The sequence below is a fragment of the Pygocentrus nattereri genome, chromosome 22, assembly GCF_015220715.1.
Source record: "Pygocentrus nattereri isolate fPygNat1 chromosome 22, fPygNat1.pri, whole genome shotgun sequence".
NCBI lineage: Eukaryota > Metazoa > Chordata > Actinopteri > Characiformes > Serrasalmidae > Pygocentrus > Pygocentrus nattereri.
In genome coordinates this window covers 14336000-14359153 of record NC_051232.1, presented here as the reverse complement: position 1 = coordinate 14359153, position 23154 = coordinate 14336000, and the positions used below count along the sequence as shown (strand labels likewise).

Genomic DNA, 23154 nt, shown 5'->3' with positions numbered 1-23154 from the left:
GCAGATCACTGCACACAGCTAAATTCTGTATAAATGCGACAGCTTATTAAAAACAATGGAAAACCTATTCTTTGATCATTTTTTGCTTGGCAACCATAACTTGGTACATAATACTGTTGACTAGCTACATTATTTGGAAAAGAGTTGTTTATTGTGAATGGTATAATATTAAAATAAATCATTATTTAACATGTATTTATAACATGATATATTTTGTCACATTGCATTTATTTTAAACTGTGTTTAACTTTATTTTTTTAGTAATAATGTGTATGTTTGTTTTTTTCCCCTCCTTACAGGTATAGCTACAGGTCTGAGTGGTCTGTACTCATCTTTGCCCCACTAAGCTGGAGGTGCCCAATGAAGACTGGCACTGTCTTGAACATGAGAGGATGGCAGCAGGTGCCTGCTCTCATCCAATTCCTCAACTCGCTTGAATTCTGTAATGCCGTCATGCAGGAAATACGAAACAGCACTAACACGCAGCTAATAGTGTAGTTGACTTAACAGAAGCATAATTTCACAGAAGCACACCAAAGTCAATAAATTGATCTCTAAGATACTGAAGATTGAGCCATGCTGCCGCATTCTGGATGGGTTGCAGAGGCCTGCATGGGAAGACCGCCAAGAGCAAGTTGCAGTAGTCAAGCCTTGAGATGACAAGAGACTGCACTAGCCCCTCGGGTGGCCTCTCGAGTGAAAAAGGGTGGATCCTCAGCATGTTGTACATGGAGATATCTTCATGACCGAGTTAGGTTCGCGGTGTGAGTCAAGAACGATAACTTGCCATCCAGAATCACACCCTGGACTTCTTGCCTCTACAGATGGAACAATTAGAGAGTTTCTCGAATGAGATGACAAGATCATGAGGAGGACCTGTAGTTGCAGGGATGAATATCAGCTCAGTCTTGCTAGGATTGAGCTTCAGGTGGTGAGCTGCCATCCATGAAGAGATGTCAGACAGACATGCCTAGATGCGGCTGGAAACCTGTGTGCTAGAGGGTGAGAAAGAAAGCATTACTTGAGTGTCATCAGCATAACAATGATAAGAGAAGCCATGAGATGATATTACATCACCAAGAGAGCTAGTGTAAAGAGAAACGAGAAGAGGACCCAGCACCGATGTGGACCCTCTCCATGTTACCTAATAAGAAAGATCCTCCAGACTTGAACGACTTCCATGCTTAGCCAGTGATTCCAAGGTTATTGAGGACATCCAGAAGGATTGTATGTTTGACTGTGTCAAAAGCTGCTGAGAGGTCAAGAAGAATCAGGACAGATGGCTGTTTGGCTGATCTTGCTGATTGGAGCTTCTCAGTCACTGCTATAAGAGCATCTTCTGTTGAGTGTGCTGGTTTGAAACCAGACTGGTAGGGGTCCTGGAGCTGGTTCGATGTGAGAAAGAGAGACAGTTGATTATAGACAGCACAGACAGGAAGAAAGGAGTAATATCTGGTCTATAGTTGTTGACATCAGAGCTGTCAAGTGTGGGCTTCTTCAGGATGGGAAGTACTCTTGCAGTCTTGAAAGTTGATGGAACTTCATCTGATGACAAGGACTGCTGATGACAAGGACATCTGATGCAGGGCAGCAGTGGTTTGGGTTACTGGAATTGAAAAAGACTGGTGGATTCCGTCAACTGTCTCCTCAAAGAAGGTGACCTAATCCTCAGGGGTGAGAGAGGAGGGTTGAGGAAAAAGGAGAAAATGCTGAATATCTTGCGTGGATCAGATACTGATGCTTCTAGTTTCCCTCTGTAGAAAGATGACTTTGCAGCAGTAACTTCAAGTGAGAGCTTGGAAAGGAGAGATTGGTAGGAGTGGAGATCCGAGTCGAGCTGGAATTTCCTGCTGTGCAGAACACCTAGCCAGGGGGCAGGTGGCTAAGATCTTGCTGGCCTGGAGGAGAGAGGACACAAAGTTAATTGCAGATGAGAGTGAAGAAAGGAAAGCGTCTGTAGCCATGTCCAGTGAGAGAGAAGAAAATGAATCCGGATGGGGAAGGGTGGTCAGGATAGTTGAAGCAAAAGACAAGGAAGGAGTGGAGTGCAGGTTGCATCAAGAGGAGAATGAAGGGGTGGAATGGACAGGAGTAGCAGGGAGGGAGAGTGAGAGTTTAATGCAACTGTAGAATGGTTAATGATTGAATGTACTGAGCTGATTTTGCAGAGTTTGTGTGTTGTTTTGAGTTTTTCTTTTAAGTACTGCATGTTCCAAGAATATGTTCGGTTATACAGTCATTATACAGATACACAAATGTACAATATTTTCTGTCTGCCTACAGGGATAAGTGCAATGACCCATGCTGCTAACAACAAAATATAATGTGCAATAATTGATGCTGCATATGTCAATTCTCCACTGTGTATATAGGAAATCACTTGTGTATATAGGAAAGCTTAGTATGTAAATAGGAGCGCTTAGTTAATTTATGCTTACGCCTGTATAGTTAACCGTAGTTCTAATCTATTATTTAATTTGTTTATACTTTAAAACTTTTCTATTTTACATTTTAACTTTCTATTTCTATTGAACCAAGAAGGGGGGGGGGCTGTAAACCAATTTCGTTGCGCAAATGTACAAGTACAATGTGTAATGACAATAAAGGTTCATTTCATTTCAATATAACCTCTATTTTATGTTTATAAAGGTAAATTACACAGATGCATTGTTTATATGCTGTTTTTTTTTTTTTTGCAGGTGGCTCATCCGTCCATTAGAGATCAGCTGGTTGGTTACATCTGCAATGGTTTTTTGGTGCCTGTTTTAGCACCAGCACTGCATAAAGTGAGTGTGCGCTGTTCACTTCTAACACATTCTGTTTTCCTCACATTGTTTAGAGTAACGTGTTTTTAAATGAAACTTACTTTTCTTAATATACTTCTGTTTTATGTTGAGTGCAGTTAGGCATAGTTTGTTCTGATGTGTTAAGTAGAACATTGGTATATAGTTTTTTTGTTGTTTATTTAGCTCACTGTAGAGGAAGTGATGACCACGACAGCATATCTGGACCTCTTCTTGCGGAGTGTGACCGAACCTGCCTTGCTGCACACCTTCCTCAGCTTCATCCTCCTCCATCGTTATGACAATGTGCACATCCTGGACACACTGGTCAGCCGCATCAACACACCTTTCCAGGTAGCTAGCATTCAGTTTGACTGTTATTGCTGTCTTTCAGAGTGGTTTGGTCTTTGCTAAGGAAACACTGGCTACCCTTTACACTGTGTGAACTATTCAGTATTTTTAAAAATATTTTTTACATCAGTTTTTGGCTTTTTTTAATAATAACATATTAAATATAGATGCTTTATTATCTCCTATAAGTTGGATGTTTTGGAGATGTGAGGTTTTTAGACATCACTTCAAAACAACATTACCCCAATAAAATGTTTATGAATTGTTTGAAATTAGTTTATTGATGCTTATTAATTCATTCATAAACACTTTAAAATAATTTGCATCAATCACAACACATAAAATAAAAAGAGCAACACTGACTTGTTGTTTGCCCAATACTAAACTCAGTCATTTATGATGTTAAACTTCAGTGTTTATGACCTAAATAAACAACATTAATAAACTAATTTTAAACTATACACGTTTTGTGTATAGATAGATACCTTTTATAACTTATAAAAATGACAAAATTGTATACATCATATTGCTTTTATAATTTGTTTGCTGTCCAGGCTCAATCCATGTCCAAGAAGCCAGCCAAGTACGTTTATTTCTCCAAAAACACTTACGTTTTTCTGATGTTTCAGTTGGGAACAGTCTCTTTGGGTCTTTTTCACACTTTGATCAGCCTTTACTGTGAGGATGTCATGCTGCAGCTCATACTAAAGTAAGTATTTCTCATACGCATTGAAATTCCATCAATTTTTCACAATTTCTGCACAGTTCAGTGGTTGAGATGTAAACAGTCATTCACAGTGGCTTGATACAAAGTGGTTCACTATCCAGATTTCTTTACAGTGGTGGGGACAAACTTAATGTTACCCACTGGCTATCAGACTTTGGAAAACATTTACTTTAAAACAATAAGGTCTAACTGCTCGCAATGTGGCCATGAGAGACTTTTTACTCTAAAATGCAAGAGTGTGACTAAAATAAGGCTCTGCCTAATGTACTCAAATTTTGTGTTTCATTAATGACATAAAAATGTGGGACAACATTTTTTTGAATGATGTTTTTATGTATTTATTTATTGTATTTTTATTCAATGTTTAGTTATTGTATTCAGATTTATGATCAATCTAAATCTCCAAACTTCACATTAAAAGAATTTTTTAAATTCTGAATTCTCAAAAGAATTAACAGTTGTTTCCACAAGGCCACAGCCACCTCCAAATAGAAAGTACCCTATAAATTATGATTTTGTATATACTTAGCTGCTTACTGTCTAAAACAAAAGTTAGTGCTGGTACCTAGAAAGAAAGATACAAAATACAGAATTAAGATGTAGCATAAGTGCAATGCAACACATTTAAATTAGTGCTAGTTTAGTGTTAATTTGATTGCTTCACAAAGAGATGGGTCTTAATTTAGCATTTGAATACAGAATAAGAATAAGTAGAAGTAAATAAAAACTCAGAGCCTACCCTACCAGCAGAATACAGTCCCAGTCAGAAAACACAAGCACATGTGGCCTGTGCAAAAAGTTATATTGACATTATGGCATATTTTATATGTTAGGTTTTTCTTTTTTCCAATATGTTAAACCCAGCAAATGGAAATTGCGCACTAAATGTTGCTGTAAAATGTAAATATATACGTTTGTTCTATGCAGAAGACGTGTTGCCTTAATTTCACTTGGAAAATCAACAAAATAGAAGTTGGCCAGGGTATTTTTTTATTTTTTGCATTTGACTGTATATTGAAATAAATTATGCCTGCAGAAGAAGAGTAGAAGTGCTCTTATTTGAGTAGGCATTATCAGTACTGACTGTTGAAGTGCTTATGCCACTGTAAAGGTTACCATACTTTTACTGGATGGTGTTCTTTTTTGGCAGGTATCTGATCCCCTGTAATCACATGATGCGGAGTCAGCGGCAGGTGCTGAAAGAGAGAGATTGTTACTCTGTCTCGGCCACTAAAATCCTGACCCTCACCCCGTCCTGCTGCTCTCCAGAGATTGTCCCTCCACCTCTCAGACAACTGGACTCTATTCTGTGGTCGAAGGGCACCAATGGACCCCACTCAGGAACGATGGGTAATATACACCACTCTACATTTCAAAATCTCTTATTACAGAATTACAGTTTCTTTTTCTTTTCGCTTTCATTTTATTCCATGATAACTAAAAAGTAGGTTTAAATGTTACTACAAAATCACAAGAAGGTATTTATGGTTTATTCAGTGTTTTAAGTTTCTTGGGAGCATGAAGAAGTTAGTAAGGATTAATAATCTTAGGGTCCATGGGGATCCTGGCAACTGAAGAACAGGTCAAAAGATGGCTAACAAATAATAATCTGCCTGAATATTTATCTGCCTTAAGATTGTAACATAATTCAAGATATTAGTCTTATTATTAATCTTATTAATTTTATTATATTAGCTTCATTATATTAATTTCATTGTAACTTCATTGTGAGTAGTAATTTTATTATAACTTTGTTCTGGATATTAATTGTATTATAAATTAATTCCAGATAAGAACCTCATTCTAGAAATTCATTTTATTAGAAAAATGTTCTGAAAAAAAATTTTATTAGCAGTTAATACCACAAAATAATAAAAGTATTTCATGCTAATTATTAAATTTATTAGAAATTATTGCTGGACATGAATTCTAGTGTAACCATTAAAACTTATGTGAAGTTGTTCATATTTTAGGATGAACTGAGACAGGCTGACATAAAATCCATTATTTTAGTCTTTTTCTCAGAGTCATGCAGTGGTGATTAGTGAGACTCAACAGAATAAATTAGGATCAAATTAGGATTACAGAAGCTCTGCTGTTCTCTTTGTTCTCTAATTTCACGCTGCGTTTTCTGCACATTGGAGTGACAGGAACATTTTCACCACCTTTTCTTCTGAATGACCACAGTGTTTCCCACATGCAGATCTCAGTGACCACATAAAAAATATGAAGCCTGCTTTCGACTTATTTGTAGATACCATATTTAGTGTACATTTATAGTTTAATTGAGAATGGAACCCTTTAACCTGTCAGCAAATAATTACAGAAACAACCAAGCCACAATCAAGAATAATTTATACAAACAAAATAGCAGTGTATAAATTACTAAAGACACACATTGCACTGATGAAACAGAGCACATATTAATCTTAATATTTATTATTCAGTAACTATTACTATTTTAGTTTATATTACAAAATGTTCAGTATCTACTGTATATTATTGAGTAGTTACTATACATTTTTCAGAAACTACTATTAATTATTCTTAGTAATCCATAGTACTTACTAAATAATGCATAGTACTTACTATGGATTATTGAGTACCTACTGTGAATTATTCTATAACTGGTATGAATTATTCTGTATCTACTATGAATTATTTAGTAACAAATATAAATCATTCAGTGTCTACTATGAATTATGCAGTATTTACTATTAAACTAGTAAGATCTGTGGTTCTGAGAATGAGGAATTGAAGTGTTTACCAACATAAGGACCCTCAGGGTTCAAGAGATTAAAAAATAAAGTAAGTGATACATATATTAGTTGTTGTAGGAACATATATAACTTTCCATTGACTTTGCAGAAACCAAGCAGTCATTGTCAGAAGAAGATGACTGCGGCCACACTTGTGTGATTGGCTCAGAGATTTACCTGGATGTCAGTTACCTGCACTATCTGTATGATGCCCGAAATGGCATCAGCAGCTGCATGCGGGCATGTCAGGTTTGGTCCGCCCCTTATGATGGTGAAAACCCGCCTCCGGATGAGTACCAGCCAAGTACGCTGGAGGAAGGGAGTCGGGTATGTACCTCCACTGCCACCCAGAGGGCATCAAAACGCCCACAAGATCTGTCTCGGGTGAACCCACAGACCCTTAATGACCTCAATAATGCCAATGTACTGGAACTGGAGTGGGACGATAGCTATGATGCGTGTCCTGCACAAGCACAGCTGGAAGAAGAACAAGTAATTCCTGCTGTGATCCTGGAGGAGCCCCCAAAACACATCCAGGAATTGCGGAGGACGGCAATCATGATTGTTAAGGGCTCCTACATTGAGGAGTCAGATTTCCAAAATGATGTTATGGTCTACAATCTGGTGGCCCAAAAGGATGCTCAGGACTCTGCTAAAGTTAAATTCAATCATGCTAACACCCAACCAGCTGTAGAAACGCCAGGAAAACCATTAAGTAATCCCAGTACTCAGAATTCTGAGTCTGGTTCTCCTAACAAGAAACCTCAAATGTGTAATGGTTTAAGCATCTCCAAGATATCGACAGACAAGGAGAACCACTCCAAAGAGAAAGATGGGTTCCAGGTGATGGCCAGGTGTCCAGAAGGAGATGACCTAGTTACTCAGTATGAGGATCTAATTCAGACTCTGGTGGTAGAAGCAGCCAGTCCAACAAAATCAGACAAAGATTTGAGGAGTCCAGTAGTGGCGAAGGAGGAAGAAGAGGATGAAGTAGACTTCAGCTTGTTCTCAGCAGAAACGCCAGAAGCAGAGAAAACTCCCTTGCCGTTTGGGAACAAACCTCGCATTGGCAGCAGGAACCACACCATACCTTTTACAGGTAAGAGCAGACAGACTAATTTCTGCATCTTTAGAAGTTATTTTATGCTCTGTTTAATGCACATTATGCAAAATAACACACCGTTACAAAGGTACTATAGAGTTTCAGGCATAACATTATGACCACCTCTTTCTATTCTCATTGTCTTTATGAGCTCCACTTACTACATGAGTGCACTTTGTAGTTCTACAATTACAGACTGTAGTCCATCTGTTTCTCTGCATACTTTGTTAGCCCCCTTTTACCCTGTTCGTCAGTTGTCAGGACCCCCAAGGACCCTCACAGAGCAGGTACTATTAATTCTCAGCACTGCAGTAACACTGACGTGGTGGTGGTGGTGTGTTAATGTGTGTTGCACTGCTCTGAGTGGATCAGACACAGTAGTGCTGCTGGAGTTTTTAAAGACTGTGTCCACTCACTGTCCACCTGTATTAGACACTCCTACCTTGTCAGTCCATCTTGCAGATGAAAAGTCAGAAACAATAGCTCATCTGCTGCTGCACAGTTTGTGTTGGTCATCCTCTAGTCCTTCATCAGTGGTCCCAGGACACTGTTGGCTGAATATTTATGGTTGGTGGACTATTCTCAGTCCAGCAGTGACAATAAGTTGTTTTAAAACACCAGCAGCTTGACTTTCAAATAACTCTCCCAGATTTGAAAAGGTACTGAACTCTGACTCTGTCTTCACCTGCTTTAGACTCAAGTCTTATCCAGGCTTGTACACAAACAGCTTTGCGGGACAGTTTGCTCAAGGGGATTAAAAAGCAACCTAAATGTGAATACAACCTAATTTATTTGTAACATGCTGCCAAAACTCTTTCCAATAGAAACAATGTAATCATGTTTTAGAGTTTTTCCCCAAGAAATCCTAAACTACCTGCGTTACACCATGGTCACGCTGAACACATGAATAGGGAAGGACACAGGAATGAAAAAAACAAAATTCACTCCATTAGTGTTTAATTTTGCTTAATGAACCTGGGATGTGTCAGTTAACAGAAAAGGAAGGTGAGCAGTGGTGTTTTTTTTCTAAAATAAACTAAACAGAGAAACTGCTGCTTAGTCAATATATAATCTAGTTAACCAGCTAACATTTACAGTTTACCAAACAATATTCTCTGCAAAAACCACATCATACATATATTCAAAACCACGTCACATCATTACTGCCTGTACTCAACTTCTTCACCTCGACAAGAAAACAGTAAGGTGGCAGTCCAGTGTGACTGCATCTTTACTGCCCAGGCAGGGATTTAAGCCCCATACTCTAACGTAAAAGCTGCGAGTTTTCCACTGTGCTATGCAGTTGCTGTAAATGGAGGTATAGCTCTGTTTATAAGTTCTACAGAACTTGGCATAAATATTTGATTTTTATAACTTGGTTTAACAGGATATTGGTGCCCCTTAGTGTTGGATTGTTGTTTAAAATTATGCAATTATGCAATGTGTCGCTTTCTTGAAGAGATGTAGTCGGTGCTTTCAGTGGGATTTCCAACATTGTGTGATCTGAGGCAATTTGGAGTTACTGAGGGGGAACCTTCCACAAGTGGGTCAGTACTGCACCAGAAGGGGAACTTAAGAACGATGAAGCTTATGCAATTCTAGCCAACCTGCAGACTATTCCCAGGGGGAGATTGATCCTCGTCTTACTGAAACAGATCTTGAATGGCTGTGTAAAAAATATATTATACACATATACAGTCTGAGAGCAAAAGTCCCTTGTGCTCTGTCTGTATGTGTGTAAAGGTGGTCTTGACATCCAACATACTGTTAATTGTGTTTGTGTGTTGTTTCAGGTCCATTTGTGAGCGTGTTGCTCTCTCGGTTGGAGAACATGCTGGATAACTCTCTCCATGTGAACCTGTTGCTAACAGGTATTCTGGCACAACTAGCTGCATATCCTCAGCCCCTGCTGCGGTCTTTCCTGCTCAACACCAACATGGTCTTCCAGCCCAGCGTCCGTTCGCTGTACCAGGTACTGCAGCTCGGTACAAACCATAGATCTCTTATCAGTGCAATAAAGAAATTAACCGTCATCCCAAATTGGCTCTGTAGCAACCACCCATAGTGTAATCCTCTGTAATGACTGACACTGAATGTGTTGTCACTGAAAGCTGAAATCCCACGAAGAAAAAACAAAAACATTCATAAACAAGGTTCATCCCTCTCCACTGGAACCTGAGCTGGTTTAACAGTGTTTCTGAGGGCTATGTCCGCCTGTCATACATAATTAACAGCACAGTTTGTAATCAAGAAAAACAAATGATGCAGTGGCACACACGCATCAGAGGAGAGGAGATGAAAGCGGAATGATGTTCTGCAACAGTGTCTGGTGCACAAGCCAGGTTTAAAGCTCATGTCTGCTTTTGCTTTGTGAATGACTCATAAAGAAGCTTCTGATTGGGATGATGAAAGCCTCATTCATGTCAGTCAGCTGATAAAGATTTGTTCCCTTTGACTTACAATGAATTCAATTGCTGGATGAAAACGAACACCATTTAAGCTTTAGCACAGCCAGGATGGTAAATCCTTTTCTTTTACACATTTTCACTTTTTGTAGGTGCTTGCCTCTCTGAAGAACCAGATAGAACAGCTGGCAGCCACAAGGAAGGACTTCCCCGAGCTCCTTACAGCTGCACAGCAGTGCCTACTAGCCAGAGAGAGTTCACTCAGAGGTCAGGATCTGTCATCTACTCATAACACCTCCAGTGCAAAAGTCTAGACCACCTACCAACGTCACTGTTAGATAGCCCTGATCAATATTGCAGCCCTCTAAATAAACATCCAGAATAGAAAACATGACATTTTGAGTTATAGTCTGAGCTTTTTTATTCAAGAACCTGTGCAACTTGATTCTTCCAGAGTTCATTTAGACTGTTACAGCTGGTGGAGGGTGGCTGTATTGGCTCTGCAGAGTATAGTCATGCCAACTAATCTGTCTTGGCCATTTCACATCAGACCACTGTAAATAGCTGTTGACATCTTAACCACTAAATTAAAATTTGAAAGATTTTAAACTGTACCTGGTCCTTTGACACTGTATTTTCAGAAGAAAAGTACACTGGTAATATCTTATGTTTTTGTCCTATTCTTTTAATGTATTTACCTCCATCAGAATACAGTGATGTAGTGTGCTGTTTTCTGAATAACCAGATGGGAGCAATAACTTTTTACACAGAAATTCTAACCATGATAAGATGAAAAATATGATAAAAACAAATATCTCTGCACCAAAAAAAGAAAATAAAAGCTGTGTTTAATTTATGTTTTTTCCTCATTGCATAACCGCTTGAATATTTTCTTCTAGATTAGTCCCTGGGCCTGAAGAAAAAGGCTTTGTTACACCTGTTTTCCTTTTGGACATTTCTACTTTGACAGTTCTGCACTATGCAAATCATGCAGGGTTTTTTCACCCATTAAAAAATACATTTATAAGTCAAACAAAAGAAAACAATTAGGAAACATAATCAAGAAGGGCAATAAGCATGATTTTAAGTGTAATTGAACTCTTAATTGTCTGAGCTCTTAATTTTTGTGGTGGATGATGATTAATAATAATTTCTTAATATTTCATTATAAGTCAGTGGTTGAGATGTAAACAAAATAATTCACAGTGGTTTGTTGTGAAATGCTCTGTTCTATAGAAACTTAGAATTACTAACAGTGGTGTTTGACCAGAACCAGACATTCACCTCTAATAAAAGCTACCTCACTTAAAATTACTATGTGAAATGTTATTAATATGTTTAATATGTTATTAATACACTGCTTGATGTTTGAGATGTTTTACGATAATTTTGAGAAGGTCTAAAACATACATGACTGATGGTTTTGGATAGTAAATAAAATGGTATAGTGATCCTTGGTTCCTGTCATGATCACTGTTAAGAATCTAAGTCGGTATGTTTTTCTATAAATTAACCATTTCACATTAAACCACTCTGAGGGACTTTGTTTATATCTAAGCCTCTGAATTATGCAGAAATGTAGGAAGGTATATGCAAATGCCCTTACTCTGAGCACACATGCACAGTCCATTGTTTCAGTCGAATTGATTAATCTTTGGCTAATCTCTGTCCTGCTGTAGATTTGCTTCCAGGCTCCAACAGCCCTCACAATACGGAAGGTTTCTCTAGTTCTGCTGCAGGCAGGACCCGGAAGAACCCACCTGTCCAGCCCAAGATTGTGGTCCCTCCTAACCGGACAGAGGTGTACGCTACAGTCATTTTCACAGAGTTCCTTAAAGAGCTAGCAGCTATTGCACAGGAACACTCAATTCTTTCCCACCATACCATGGAGGAGTAGAGCTGCTATTAGTTCACTGTCATTTTTAATTCTTAAATCTGACTTTTTTCTTTATCTTAAACCCTCAGTACTACTAGATGAAGATACCTCTTAAACCCATTGCTGTTCTGTTTTTTATGTTTTTAGACACGGAAATTCTGTTTTTTATGTTTTCAGACACGGTCAATTTTTAAGCTTTATCAGCTTTCATAATCAACTCTTATTTTTCACCAGCCTTGCTGGTATGGAGTTTCGCATCACAGTGAAAGAGACACGTTGGCCCACATTGGCTGGAAACACAGTACTGCTCAACAGTACTGAAATTCCAGCTCCAGGCAAAAACCAAAGACTGAAAGATGAGAAGTTTCAGGTTGGTAGCGGTGGTTCAAAACACAGCAGATGATACGATTGTAGCGTCCAGCCAGTTTAAATATACACAGCTCATGCCTTTTGTATCCTCATTCGGCCTTAATACAGAAAGTAGTGCCTTCTTTCTCTCATCTACAGTGCTGCAGATATTTACTGGTTCACTTGACCATTTCTGAAGTCAATAAGATGAGATAATACCACACAGAGGAAGCAGTGGGAGGTAGCACTGCCAATTACCATTTCACTCATTAACAGTGAACAAACCTCTAAATTTATGTCATATAATACCGTTGGGAAATGTTTTGAATATATCTGTTATCTTGTGGTTAAGAGAAATTTTCCAAAATTGATACATTTCACTGTATGTACATTTTCCCCCTGAATGTCTCTGGATTATTTGTATTATGAGGTCATTAAGTAGTCAAAATATGAATAATGCTACAGGCATGCTACTAGCAAGTAGTGAATATTCAATTAACCATTTGAGGTGCCAGTATTCAAATACTGAAATCACTGTGGGTATTCATTCTGTTTTGTCACATAAAGACAGAGAAACTATACAGAAATGCTGATTTTATGTTTTAACAGAATATAATGTGAAAGTTTTGCACGTATTTGCAAGTAAGTATGTCATACCTGCAACTCCAAAACACGACATCCTGAGCTTGAGTGTGTTTCCAGGGATGTGACCGGGAAGGTAGAAACAGCACAGCCTTTATTGCTAAATAGTTGTTAAATAATGTTGTTAGTTACAGAAACAGTGAACACATATTCCTCTGACAAGCTAACATGCAGACTTGTTCATTCAGGAGAAAGGTCCACCTGTAGAAGGTGACAAGTATGAATCAGTATTTAGTGGTAGCAATTATTTGTATTGTTTTTACTCATTAACTGTTCTGAAGTGGCAGTCTCCATTATGCTACTCATCTGACACGCAATCCTATGTTTCTCTCATCTATTTTTGAATAATAAAACGTGTTTAAATTTAAATTTTAGCTAAAATCTTTTTTTTCTCTTCTCTTCAGTTATTTTGATTTCCCTAATAAACTCTTACTTGAATATCAAAGTCAGTCAGAATGCACATCCCTAAACAAACTGCAGCGTACCACACTGGTAGTTTAGCATGGGGGTTTATTTGTGGTATTTTAGTGAGGTTGCATGTCGAGTGTTAGCTTTCATTTTGCCTTATTTTTTTAGATTATTGATTGCTAAACAACCAGAGACATTTGGAGGAAAAATGTACACAGAATACATTTTTAACAAAAGTTTTGTCAGCACAGAGCATAACAGCAAATGCCATTCATTTTCCCAGAGAAAAACTGCTTAGACCCAGAGTTCCTTTGCTGACTGTAAAATGACAACAGAGGCCAGTTAGCATGGTTTGAACTAGCAGTGACAAAATCATGCTAATGTGTCAATATTAATGGTAATAAGAGGCACTAACAAGTCTGTAGACAGAGACGGATCAGTTGTACAATCTAACACCATCACATTGCCATTAGTCAACTAATGCAATACAACAAACTCTCATCACTCTTATTTAAGCCTTTCTGAGTACCTTATATGGGAATGTTGTTTGTTTTAGGAAATTATTTGAACTTAGCACAGTAGTACTAATCATTAGTTGGGCTTATTTTTTCAATGGGGGAGGGTATTTAAACGGTTTTCTAGAAAGATTATATTGCCATATTTTTTCAGAGTACTTGTACTTAAGAATTCTCTTGAGTATTTCTTGTCTTTTTAGCTATGACTTTTAGGGATATAGCACATGGTGTTAGGCTCAGGAGAAACAGCAGGCAGGAGAAAGAACAGCATATTCAGTTTGTGGTAAATTTGTATATTAATGGTGTGAAGTCTTAGAGCAGATTATTGTAATGTGCAATACAATTAGCACATCATTAGACCTGTTGTAGAAGGATATTGGTATTGAGGATATATGGAGTTGACCTGTCCACAAATGCATTCATAGCTTCTGTTGTGAGAGTAGGCAAAAATCCTGTTCAGTCTAACAAAGAGCTCAGTTTATGAAAATACTGTACGTTCATTTAGAGTGTGCAGTTCATTTCAAATGATATTGAGTTTCTATGTGTGTGAAGGATCACAATGTTAGGATCAACCTACTGGATATGACAGGTTATTTTTGTTGAGAATCAGAGGTACTATAAAACAGCAAAAGTGCTCTTTACTGTCACTGAGAATGCCTTGATTTTAGTCGACACTTTTTCAAAAGTAATCATATTTGACACAGAATAAAGATTTTAAATCCAAGCGTGTCAAGGGTAAAATGTACAGCTTATGGAATACTTTATCTAGAATGCTAAAAATGCACGAAATCTGGTAGGGGCAGTTAGCGATGTGCTAATTTGTCCTACATCTCATCATTTAGACTAAATTTAGATGAAGCATTACCACAAATATTTAATGTATTTCCTCATTCATACCAAACACTGACCAGCCTTCAGAGATCAAGCCACACTGTATATGTTTAATCCAAAGATATTTATATGGGTTTTTAAAAAATATCAGGTGTATTTTTACAGGACAAGAATAAGGACAGTTCTGCAGAAATAACTAACAGTAACATGCAGACACAGCATTTTCTGTATGTGTTTTGGGAGCAAAAATAAATAAAGGACCACCTATTGAGATGTATTTGTTTAATCTGTAAAAATGACCTTTAAGGTGATCTGATTGAATGTGCTAAGAAGCCCTGCTGTAAGTTCAGTTAATGCTGCGTTTGATGAATTCTTTATTCGCCCTTTTGAATAAAGACTTCTTGTCCTCTTTTTTTTCTTGTGTATTGTATTCAGTGTAATATTTTTCAAAGTTCAGCCAAAATACATTTAGACAGTTTTCCCCCTTCCCCTAAATTTAAGCAACAAGGACATCAATGTTTTTGTCACAGAAACCAACTTGTTTACATCTACATGACCTTCAGCAGGTCAGCTCCACACATTCACGCTGAAGTTATGAGGAATGTTTCAGGCCAGACTGCTGTTTAAGCAAGGCACAATACAGTACTGTACATCACACTTGCAAGAAAAACAGACCAGTTTTCAGCTTGTAACTTGACAGCACAATCTTCTGTATAATTTTGAGTGCAGAAAATGTATACATTTATTGGTGGATTGCAACATCACAAAGTTTAATGATACAAAAATTTACCAGAGGGGGGAAAAAGTATATAAATGAAAACAAACTCAGGTGTCAAATTAGAGAGTAAATGTTTTAACAAATGTATGAAACATTTTCTTTGGAGGTGTGTTGTGTGCAGACCAATCTTAGATGTACATACTTAGATGCTGCGCCGCCAACATCCCTGCTGGATTACATTCAATACAGTTACAGAGCGGCAGTTTAATAAAGATACTGTCCAAAATTAGTCATTTATTATTCTGTGTATTAAGATTAGAAGAGAATGGCTATGTTTACATGCAAAGAGTTTTGCCAATCCGTTTGAAAACAATCGGATTACAGATTCAGACTGAGGTGTTTATTCTCACTCTGTTCAACGATCTGATGAAAATCTTCGTTTACCTGCTCGCTGCAAGTAATCCGATGCAGAATGACGCGCATGCGTGGAGCAGCGCTGAGAATGAACGTTACCATGACAGCGAACATCACGTGAGGTCCAGTCGGCGTGAGATGAGTTTCCAGTCGGCGCGTTTGTGTTTTTAATGGCTTTAAACTGATGTCAGGTTCATAAAAACGTCATTCACATGTACTTATAAAGGAAGACGTCGTGCTCTGAGACACAAGCTGGACGTCCGTTCCACCGCCGTCTTTTAAAGCTCAGAGTATAAACCTCGTCATGTAAACCTCTGCAGACCAGTTTCAAACCTTTCGCCATAACGCGCGCGCACGCGCAGAACGGATTTACACCGTCCGATTAGTTTAATCGGATTCAGGCGTTTACATGGCTATTCTTCTTCTATTTAACGGGTTATTTAGAGGTTTACCCACCTCGTTCAATCGGATAGAAATTGTATTCCGATTGGCCTCAATCGGATTAGTCTATTCCGATTGAGGTGTCTACATGGACGTATTCTATTCCGATTGAGCTATTAGTCGGATTATTAACGGATTATTAGGCTGCATGTAAACGTGGCTAATGACACATTTATGGATTTGCCGGAGCTCGCGCTAAACTGTTCTTTAACTTCAGGTGCAGACTGAATACTTTTCTGCCGGTGTTACACCGAATTCTGTGACCGTCGAATTATGTGACCGTTGGAGGCGAAAAGGCAAAAAAGCGTGTGTACATATTGTATCTTTCATCACATGACGTTTATACATGTAGAACATTTGTAATAAAACATCAGAGCCAGGAATAATTCAATGATAACCAAGCAACAAGAAAAGTAAACACACGCATTTCTCATCGTAAGACATACTCACGGCAGCAGAACGAGAAACGAACGCGCGTCGGCGTAGTTTAGGCAGTCTGCGTAAAACGCTCGTGCATGTGAACAGAAACTTTAAAATAGCGCCCCCAACGGTCACAGAATTCGACGGTCACAGAACGGTAACATCATAAAAGCTACCCGGAGCAGTCCGTGCAGTGTAGACTAATCTATGTCTGAGGATTACAACATTACAAATGAGGTAAGGAAGTTGTGGCCGATTAACTCTGAGAACTCATCGTCTCTCTACACAAGTGAATTTGAGCTCGACTGCAAAACGGCGGACTGTCACCTCAGATGGAGAACAGCGGACAGCAAGACATGTAGGTATGTGTATCCGTGAGACCAATTATTGCACAAATGCAAATCAGCATGTCTAATTTAAAATAAAAAACACCTACATGTTCAAATCCACATGAGTTTAACTGAAAATGACATCTAACCTTTGAGAGTGGTAAGTTTTTTAAAGGCCTAAATGAAAATGTAAGGAGTAAAGCATATGAATTTTGCTTTGGAAAATTAATTGATTGAAAGAATATTCAGTTTTCAGTATAGTATTGAATTTTAGTAGTAGCCGGATTACAAATATTTCAAAACAGTACTTGAGTATAGTAACAAAGGGTTGCCTGCCAACTAGCGTATAATGCAGAAAAGTATGCTAGCCTAGTTTTAAACAAAAAAACAGCAGCAGTTGCCATCTAGAAACTGGAAAATGTGACAAATTGCGTTTTTTAAAGATTGCTTGACATCTCCGCGTGGTTTGTGATGATTTAGTGATTTAGGCAGCATCATGCTACCATGCTAACTGTTGGTATATAAGCTTCCTTCACTTGTTAGCTGCTTGAGCCATTTCGCGCCACTACTAAAGCTGAAGAAGCCAACTGCAGAAACGCCATGGCTGATCAACTATATCGTGGATCAGAGGGGAAAGCTGGGGGAATTAGACTCTTGGCCAAGCTACGGCTCTAACTGTATTCATGCTGAAGTGTCAGATTTGATGTAAACATAGTGAAACGAGTGTTGAGATCAATACAGATACCTCTGCAATGTAAAAGTGTGGCAGCCCTGCCGTTTCTACTAGTCCTCGCTCACTTGCACTAAAAATGGTTGCAGATGGACAGAGGTGGCCTAGTTTGACCACAATAGTCTACTAAAAGTCTTTTGTTCAGAATTAGGCCTCCTCTTGCACTGGACGTAGAAAACAACATCTAGCACTGCAGCACCACAACAATAGCCATTTTCCCCACTAACGGCCGTCTTATTACAGACCTCATACAGCCACTCTGAACACACTGTCTACAGACAGTCGTCTTAGCTTTTCATCAGCACCTCAGCATTATTGTACAGTCAGCTTCAGAAAACATCACCAATATCAAATTCAATGTGTATTTGTTAGAATTTATCAAAAAAGTCCAAATTTAACTTGTAGATCAGATTTGTTTAGAAAGCATTTCTCTCAGAATGCCATATCAGTAACTTACTCACTGCTGCATTACAACACAGGACCAGTTTCAAAAGTTACCATTCAGTCCCCGGTACACAGAGGAAACTAAACTGCAAAAACTACCTGCTTTAAATTCATTGGTTTTGTGATGTCACGAAAACCAGCGTGTTTACATATACCCACCCACCCAGCCTACTACAGTTTAGCCCCACACATTTTTTTGGAGACATTTACATCAAAATAATCTGCTCTAAAATGCAGTTGCTTGGCCAAAATAGCACTCTGTGTTAGCAGTGTTTTATTAGGGACATGAAAATGACCATTTTTTAAATAATGTTTTTGTTTTTTAATTAAACTCAATCAACAACTCCATTTCTAAAAAAAGTTGGGGCATGATGCAAAATGTAAATAAAACAATGTAATAATGTGCATCAAACATCAAATGTTGAAACTGCGAAATGTTATTGTTTTTTGAAAACTATATGCCTATTTTGAATTTGATGCCTGTCCCTGAGTGGTCTTTATCTGTTTTAAATGTACAAGAACACAGCATAAATGAAGAGAGATTGTAAAATGGACATGTAAAAATGAATTATGCTGGTTCATAAACACAAGCAGAGGAAAAAATAGTGCATGGACCCTTTAAATGAATGTTGCTTTATTACGCTGCAGCCAGGGATATTAAAGCCACATGTCAGCCTTGTTCAGCTGCAACATCTTGTCCATTTCATTCTTCAGATGAACTGTTTTCTCATCATTTTTACACTTTTATTATTTTTGTTCAGCCAAGGTATTTGTCTGGTGAAGCAATGTTGAGTCTAATAAATATCCATTTTCAGTGTTACTGTTACTTTAGTGGAGTAGCACATGTTCAATTAACATAAAAGGCACTTATTTATTCTGAATGTGGTGCACTTCTGCTTGTAGGCCACAAGAGGGCAGAAACAATTCACCTATACCCTAGCCACTCTCTGAGGTAGTGGAAGTGGGCAGTGTTCTGGTAGGCATGGAGAAAGGCCACCATGCTTAATTAGAAACATAATGAATTATAAATGAGACTTTACGTTTTGGGGTAAAACGTACATCAGGCAATTTCAGTGTAACTGCGTGTCTATATTGGCTCAGATTAATTTTTTTTAATAACAAATGCATAATTAAGGACTTAAAGCTAATGATGTTATGCAAACAACTGTGGGACAAAACGATTTACTGTTGAAGCGTTAACACATTGCTAGAAACTTAACTATCCATTTTCTGCAGCTACAAAATATCTTATTGTATCAAGTATTTAGTGTATTGAGTCATCTAAATAAATAGTAGGTAAGTTTGGCTTTGAATAACATTTAAGTAAACCTGATTTCTATCATCCTCTGTTTTTCTTGGTCACAGAGACTTAAGTCTGGCTCAGTGAACTGATGATTAATATTGAATTGATAGTTTGGTGACATTAAGTTCCCAAGATATGATGTTTTTTGTAAACTTAATGGATGTGATTCTACTCTCGTACAACCCCTATTCCATTGAAGTTGGGATATTGTGTAAAACATAAATAAAAACAGAATTTTTGCAAATGACTATTTGCAAATGGTTTTCAACCTATATTCAATTGAATACACTACAAAGACAAGATATTTAATGTTCAAACGGATTAACTTTGTTTTTTGCAAATATTCACTCATTTTGAATTTGATGCCTGCAACACGTTCCAAAGAAGCTTCGATAGGGGCACGTTTACCACTGTGTTACATCACCTTTCCACTAAATGCTAGCATCCAGTATCCGTAGTTTCAGGTGCTGCACATCTCGTATCTTCACAGCATAGGCAATTGCCTTCAGATGACCCCAAAGATAAAAGTCTAAGGGAGTCAGATCGGGAGACCTTGGGGGCCATTCAACTGGCCCACGACGACCAATCCACTTTGGAAGCTGGCACGTTCCACCGCCACATTATGGGTGTCAGGTCCGAGCATTCCTAGATGAACAGTTTCCTGGAAAGTGGATTGGTCGTCGTGCATTTCTTCTGCGGTGTTACTATCAGTGTGTGAAGAGTGGGAGAAGAGGGTTGCATTGACAATCCAACACAATGGGCAGCACTTTGAACACATTTTATAAGTGGACAGAAATTTGTAAATAACTCATGAAAGAATAAAGTTACGTTAAAACCAAGCACACCATTGTTTTTCTTGTGAAATTCTCAATACGTTTGATGTGTCACATGACCCTCATCCCATTGAAAAAACTAAAGTTGGATCCAAACGGCCGACTTCAAAATGGCCACCATGGTCACCACCCATCTTGAAAAGTTTTCCCCCTCCCATATACTAATGTGCCACAAACAGGAAGTTAATATCACCAACCATTCCCATTTTATTTGGGTGTATCCATATAAATGGCCCACCCTGTACATGTATTACACACTGTTGTCTATTAACATGGACAAAAGTCTGCTAGCATAGCTAAAAGCATAGCTAAATGTATGCTATCATAGTGTTGAGATCAACTTAAGGCATGAATTTTGTTTGTACTTTAGCACATTTTCTAGATTTTTATAAATTAGATTTCAATTTGACAGGAATGTGACTTTTTGCTAAACAGTGGGTCCGCATGCTGTGGCTAATGTTAGCTCACCTAATCTAATTCTGTAATTGGCCTCATTGCAGGTGAGCTAAATGGTCAGGAGTTAATTATCTTCTGATGGCTTCAGGGCTTAAAGGCCGATGTTAATTGCTCTTCCACATGAGCTGGGAGACAAGCCTGATGATGGGGGTTGCTAAGCAACACCCAAACAGAAGACACGGTAGTGCATGAAAACGCTTCAGTTTTTCTGCATTTAAAGATCAGTGCAATCATTTCTGCACCAACAATGAAGTGACATCTTTACAAGTGATTACAAAATGGTGATAACAAAACAGATTAAATTAAATGACAAGTTTGGTGGAATAAAGCTAACAGTTGCACATTTGCAATGCGCAACAAAACATATAGCAAGTCCAAACCACATTAATACATGTGTTTAAAAAAAAAAAAAAAAAAAAAAAGTTGTGAGTTGTATTGAGCCTTATTTGAATCGTTTATTTTTTTGGCTTTTTAAGAAAGTTTCAGGCTCATAAAAAGCACTCTACTTAAATAAGCAGCTGTACAGAGTTGTCTTCCCTGCTGTCCCATTCAAAAACAAAAATACATTACATTTCATTTATATTTTTTAATATATTAACATATTCCAGTCAATTCAGTTTTCAAATAGCACAAGTTCTTCATAACTTGAATGTAGTTTTAGAGCAAAAAACCACTAAAAAGAACAGTTGTATAGCTTTAGCTTGGGACCTGAGGGATATTTAATAAAGCAGGATTATTTTAGTTAGCCAGATAATTTAAGCCCAAAGTATGGTCCATCTAGTAAAAGAAGAAATAAAGGGGAATTCTGCTTTTTTTGTTTGTTTGTTTTTTGTTCAGTTTTTTTCTGTGTAACCCAGTGGTTGAGTAAGTTATTCAGAAGGGTTTGTTGTTTATTTTCCTTCCAAAACCATCAATGAACCTACATGTGTCTTCTGGGTTCATTATATGTAATGGTGATGGTAAAATAATGTAAATTTTAAATAATGTGTTTTTTTTGGGGTTTTCTTTGCCTCAAAATGTGTTGAACGTCCACCATGAATGGCTTTTAAAAATGGGTATTATACCAGAACCTTCTTAAAACTAAAAGAGTGTCTCCCCTGTCATGCAGTGTATTCATGATTTTATGTAATAACTTTCTGTGCGAAAGTTGGACATCTGGTTCCTGTCCTCAATGTGAACAATTCTGACTCAGCACGTTTCTCTTGAATGGAGCACTGGTCAGTTTTGACCAATTACTACTAGAAAAGTCTGATTGTGACCTTATTTTTATTTATTTAGTTTAAGTTAATTCGTTGTATTTTGTTATTTGTGCCATTTTTAAACATTTTGTGCCCTATTTTTTGTAAAAGTGATTTTGTAATCTCTGTGGTACCAAAAGCAAATTTAAAATAATAAATTTTGTCCAGCTTTGTGACAAATTCTGCTCTAGTAAACAGTCCCTTGTACCTTTTAAAGCCAAACAAACCTGAATGCTAGTTTCTGAAGAACTGACTGTTAATTATGTATTCAAAATGTGTTTCATTCATGTTGGCTGTGTTGAGGGACCCTGGGCAGGTATCATGATGTCATTTCCTCCAGGATGGCCCTCACTTGGACCGGATCTGCTCTGCCTTTGGTCTCCGTCTGTACAGCACCCATCAGCTTATTCAGAACCTTTTTATTCCCCGCTCTGATAACATGAACCTGTGGACATAATCATGGACTCAAACAGCCACACATTATAAACTCTGCAGCAGCAAAGAAAGAGAAGAATGACATCACTGTCTCACACCTCATCTACGTATTTTAAAGGAATATTTTGGCAGTAAAATCAACTTTATATAATTGCTCCTACCCCCCCCGTTTACCCCACATTTAGTCGATCAGATAAAACATATTTTGTGACTGAAGTTTACTTCTTTAGTTTAGGACTGGAATTAAGAGGCTAATGCAGCTAACCATATAACTAACAGTGTTTATCTATGAAAATAGACAAAAGTATGGATATACATTGCAATAAATCATATTTTGGCATGTGAGAGCATCTTAAATCTTGGCAATATGTCAAATATTTCTCATTTAAAGAAAGTGAAAGTTAATTCCAGAAAACTTGAATATGGCATTTTTCTGCTTACTAAACAATTTATATATACACTGCTCAAAAAAATAAAGGGAACACTTAAACAACACAATATAACTCCAAGTAAATCAAACTTCTGTGAAATCAAACTGTCCACTTAGGAAGCAACACTGACAATCAATTTCACAGCTGTTGTGCAAATGGAATAGACAACAGGTGGAAATTATTGGCAATTAGCAAGACACACTCAACAAAGGAGT

The 23154-nt window shown here is 37.7% G+C and overlaps 2 protein-coding genes across 2 annotated transcripts in view; one reads left to right on the top strand and one right to left on the bottom strand.

The window, feature by feature from the left end:
• fam160a1a (family with sequence similarity 160 member A1a) overlaps positions 1-15170 on the top strand; it is a 55334-nt gene extending 40164 nt beyond the window's left edge. Inside the window, 11 exon segments of the mRNA XM_037533089.1 lie at positions 300-337; positions 339-389; positions 391-459; positions 2700-2786; positions 2970-3137; positions 3764-3843; positions 5012-5211; positions 6730-7719; positions 9516-9694; positions 10280-10394; positions 11807-15170. Coding sequence (XP_037388986.1) covers positions 300-337; positions 339-389; positions 391-459; positions 2700-2786; positions 2970-3137; positions 3764-3843; positions 5012-5211; positions 6730-7719; positions 9516-9694; positions 10280-10394; positions 11807-12024 — 2195 coding nt within the window. The 3' untranslated portion in view covers positions 12025-15170.
• A 5392-nt stretch (positions 15171-20562) lies between these two features.
• Positions 20563-23154, bottom strand: part of gatb (glutamyl-tRNA(Gln) amidotransferase, subunit B) — a 29116-nt gene continuing 26524 nt past the window's right edge. Inside the window, exon 13 of the mRNA XM_017713535.2 lies at positions 20563-22518. Coding sequence (XP_017569024.1) covers positions 22393-22518 — 126 coding nt within the window. The 3' untranslated portion in view covers positions 20563-22392. The remainder of the gene's footprint in view (positions 22519-23154) is intronic.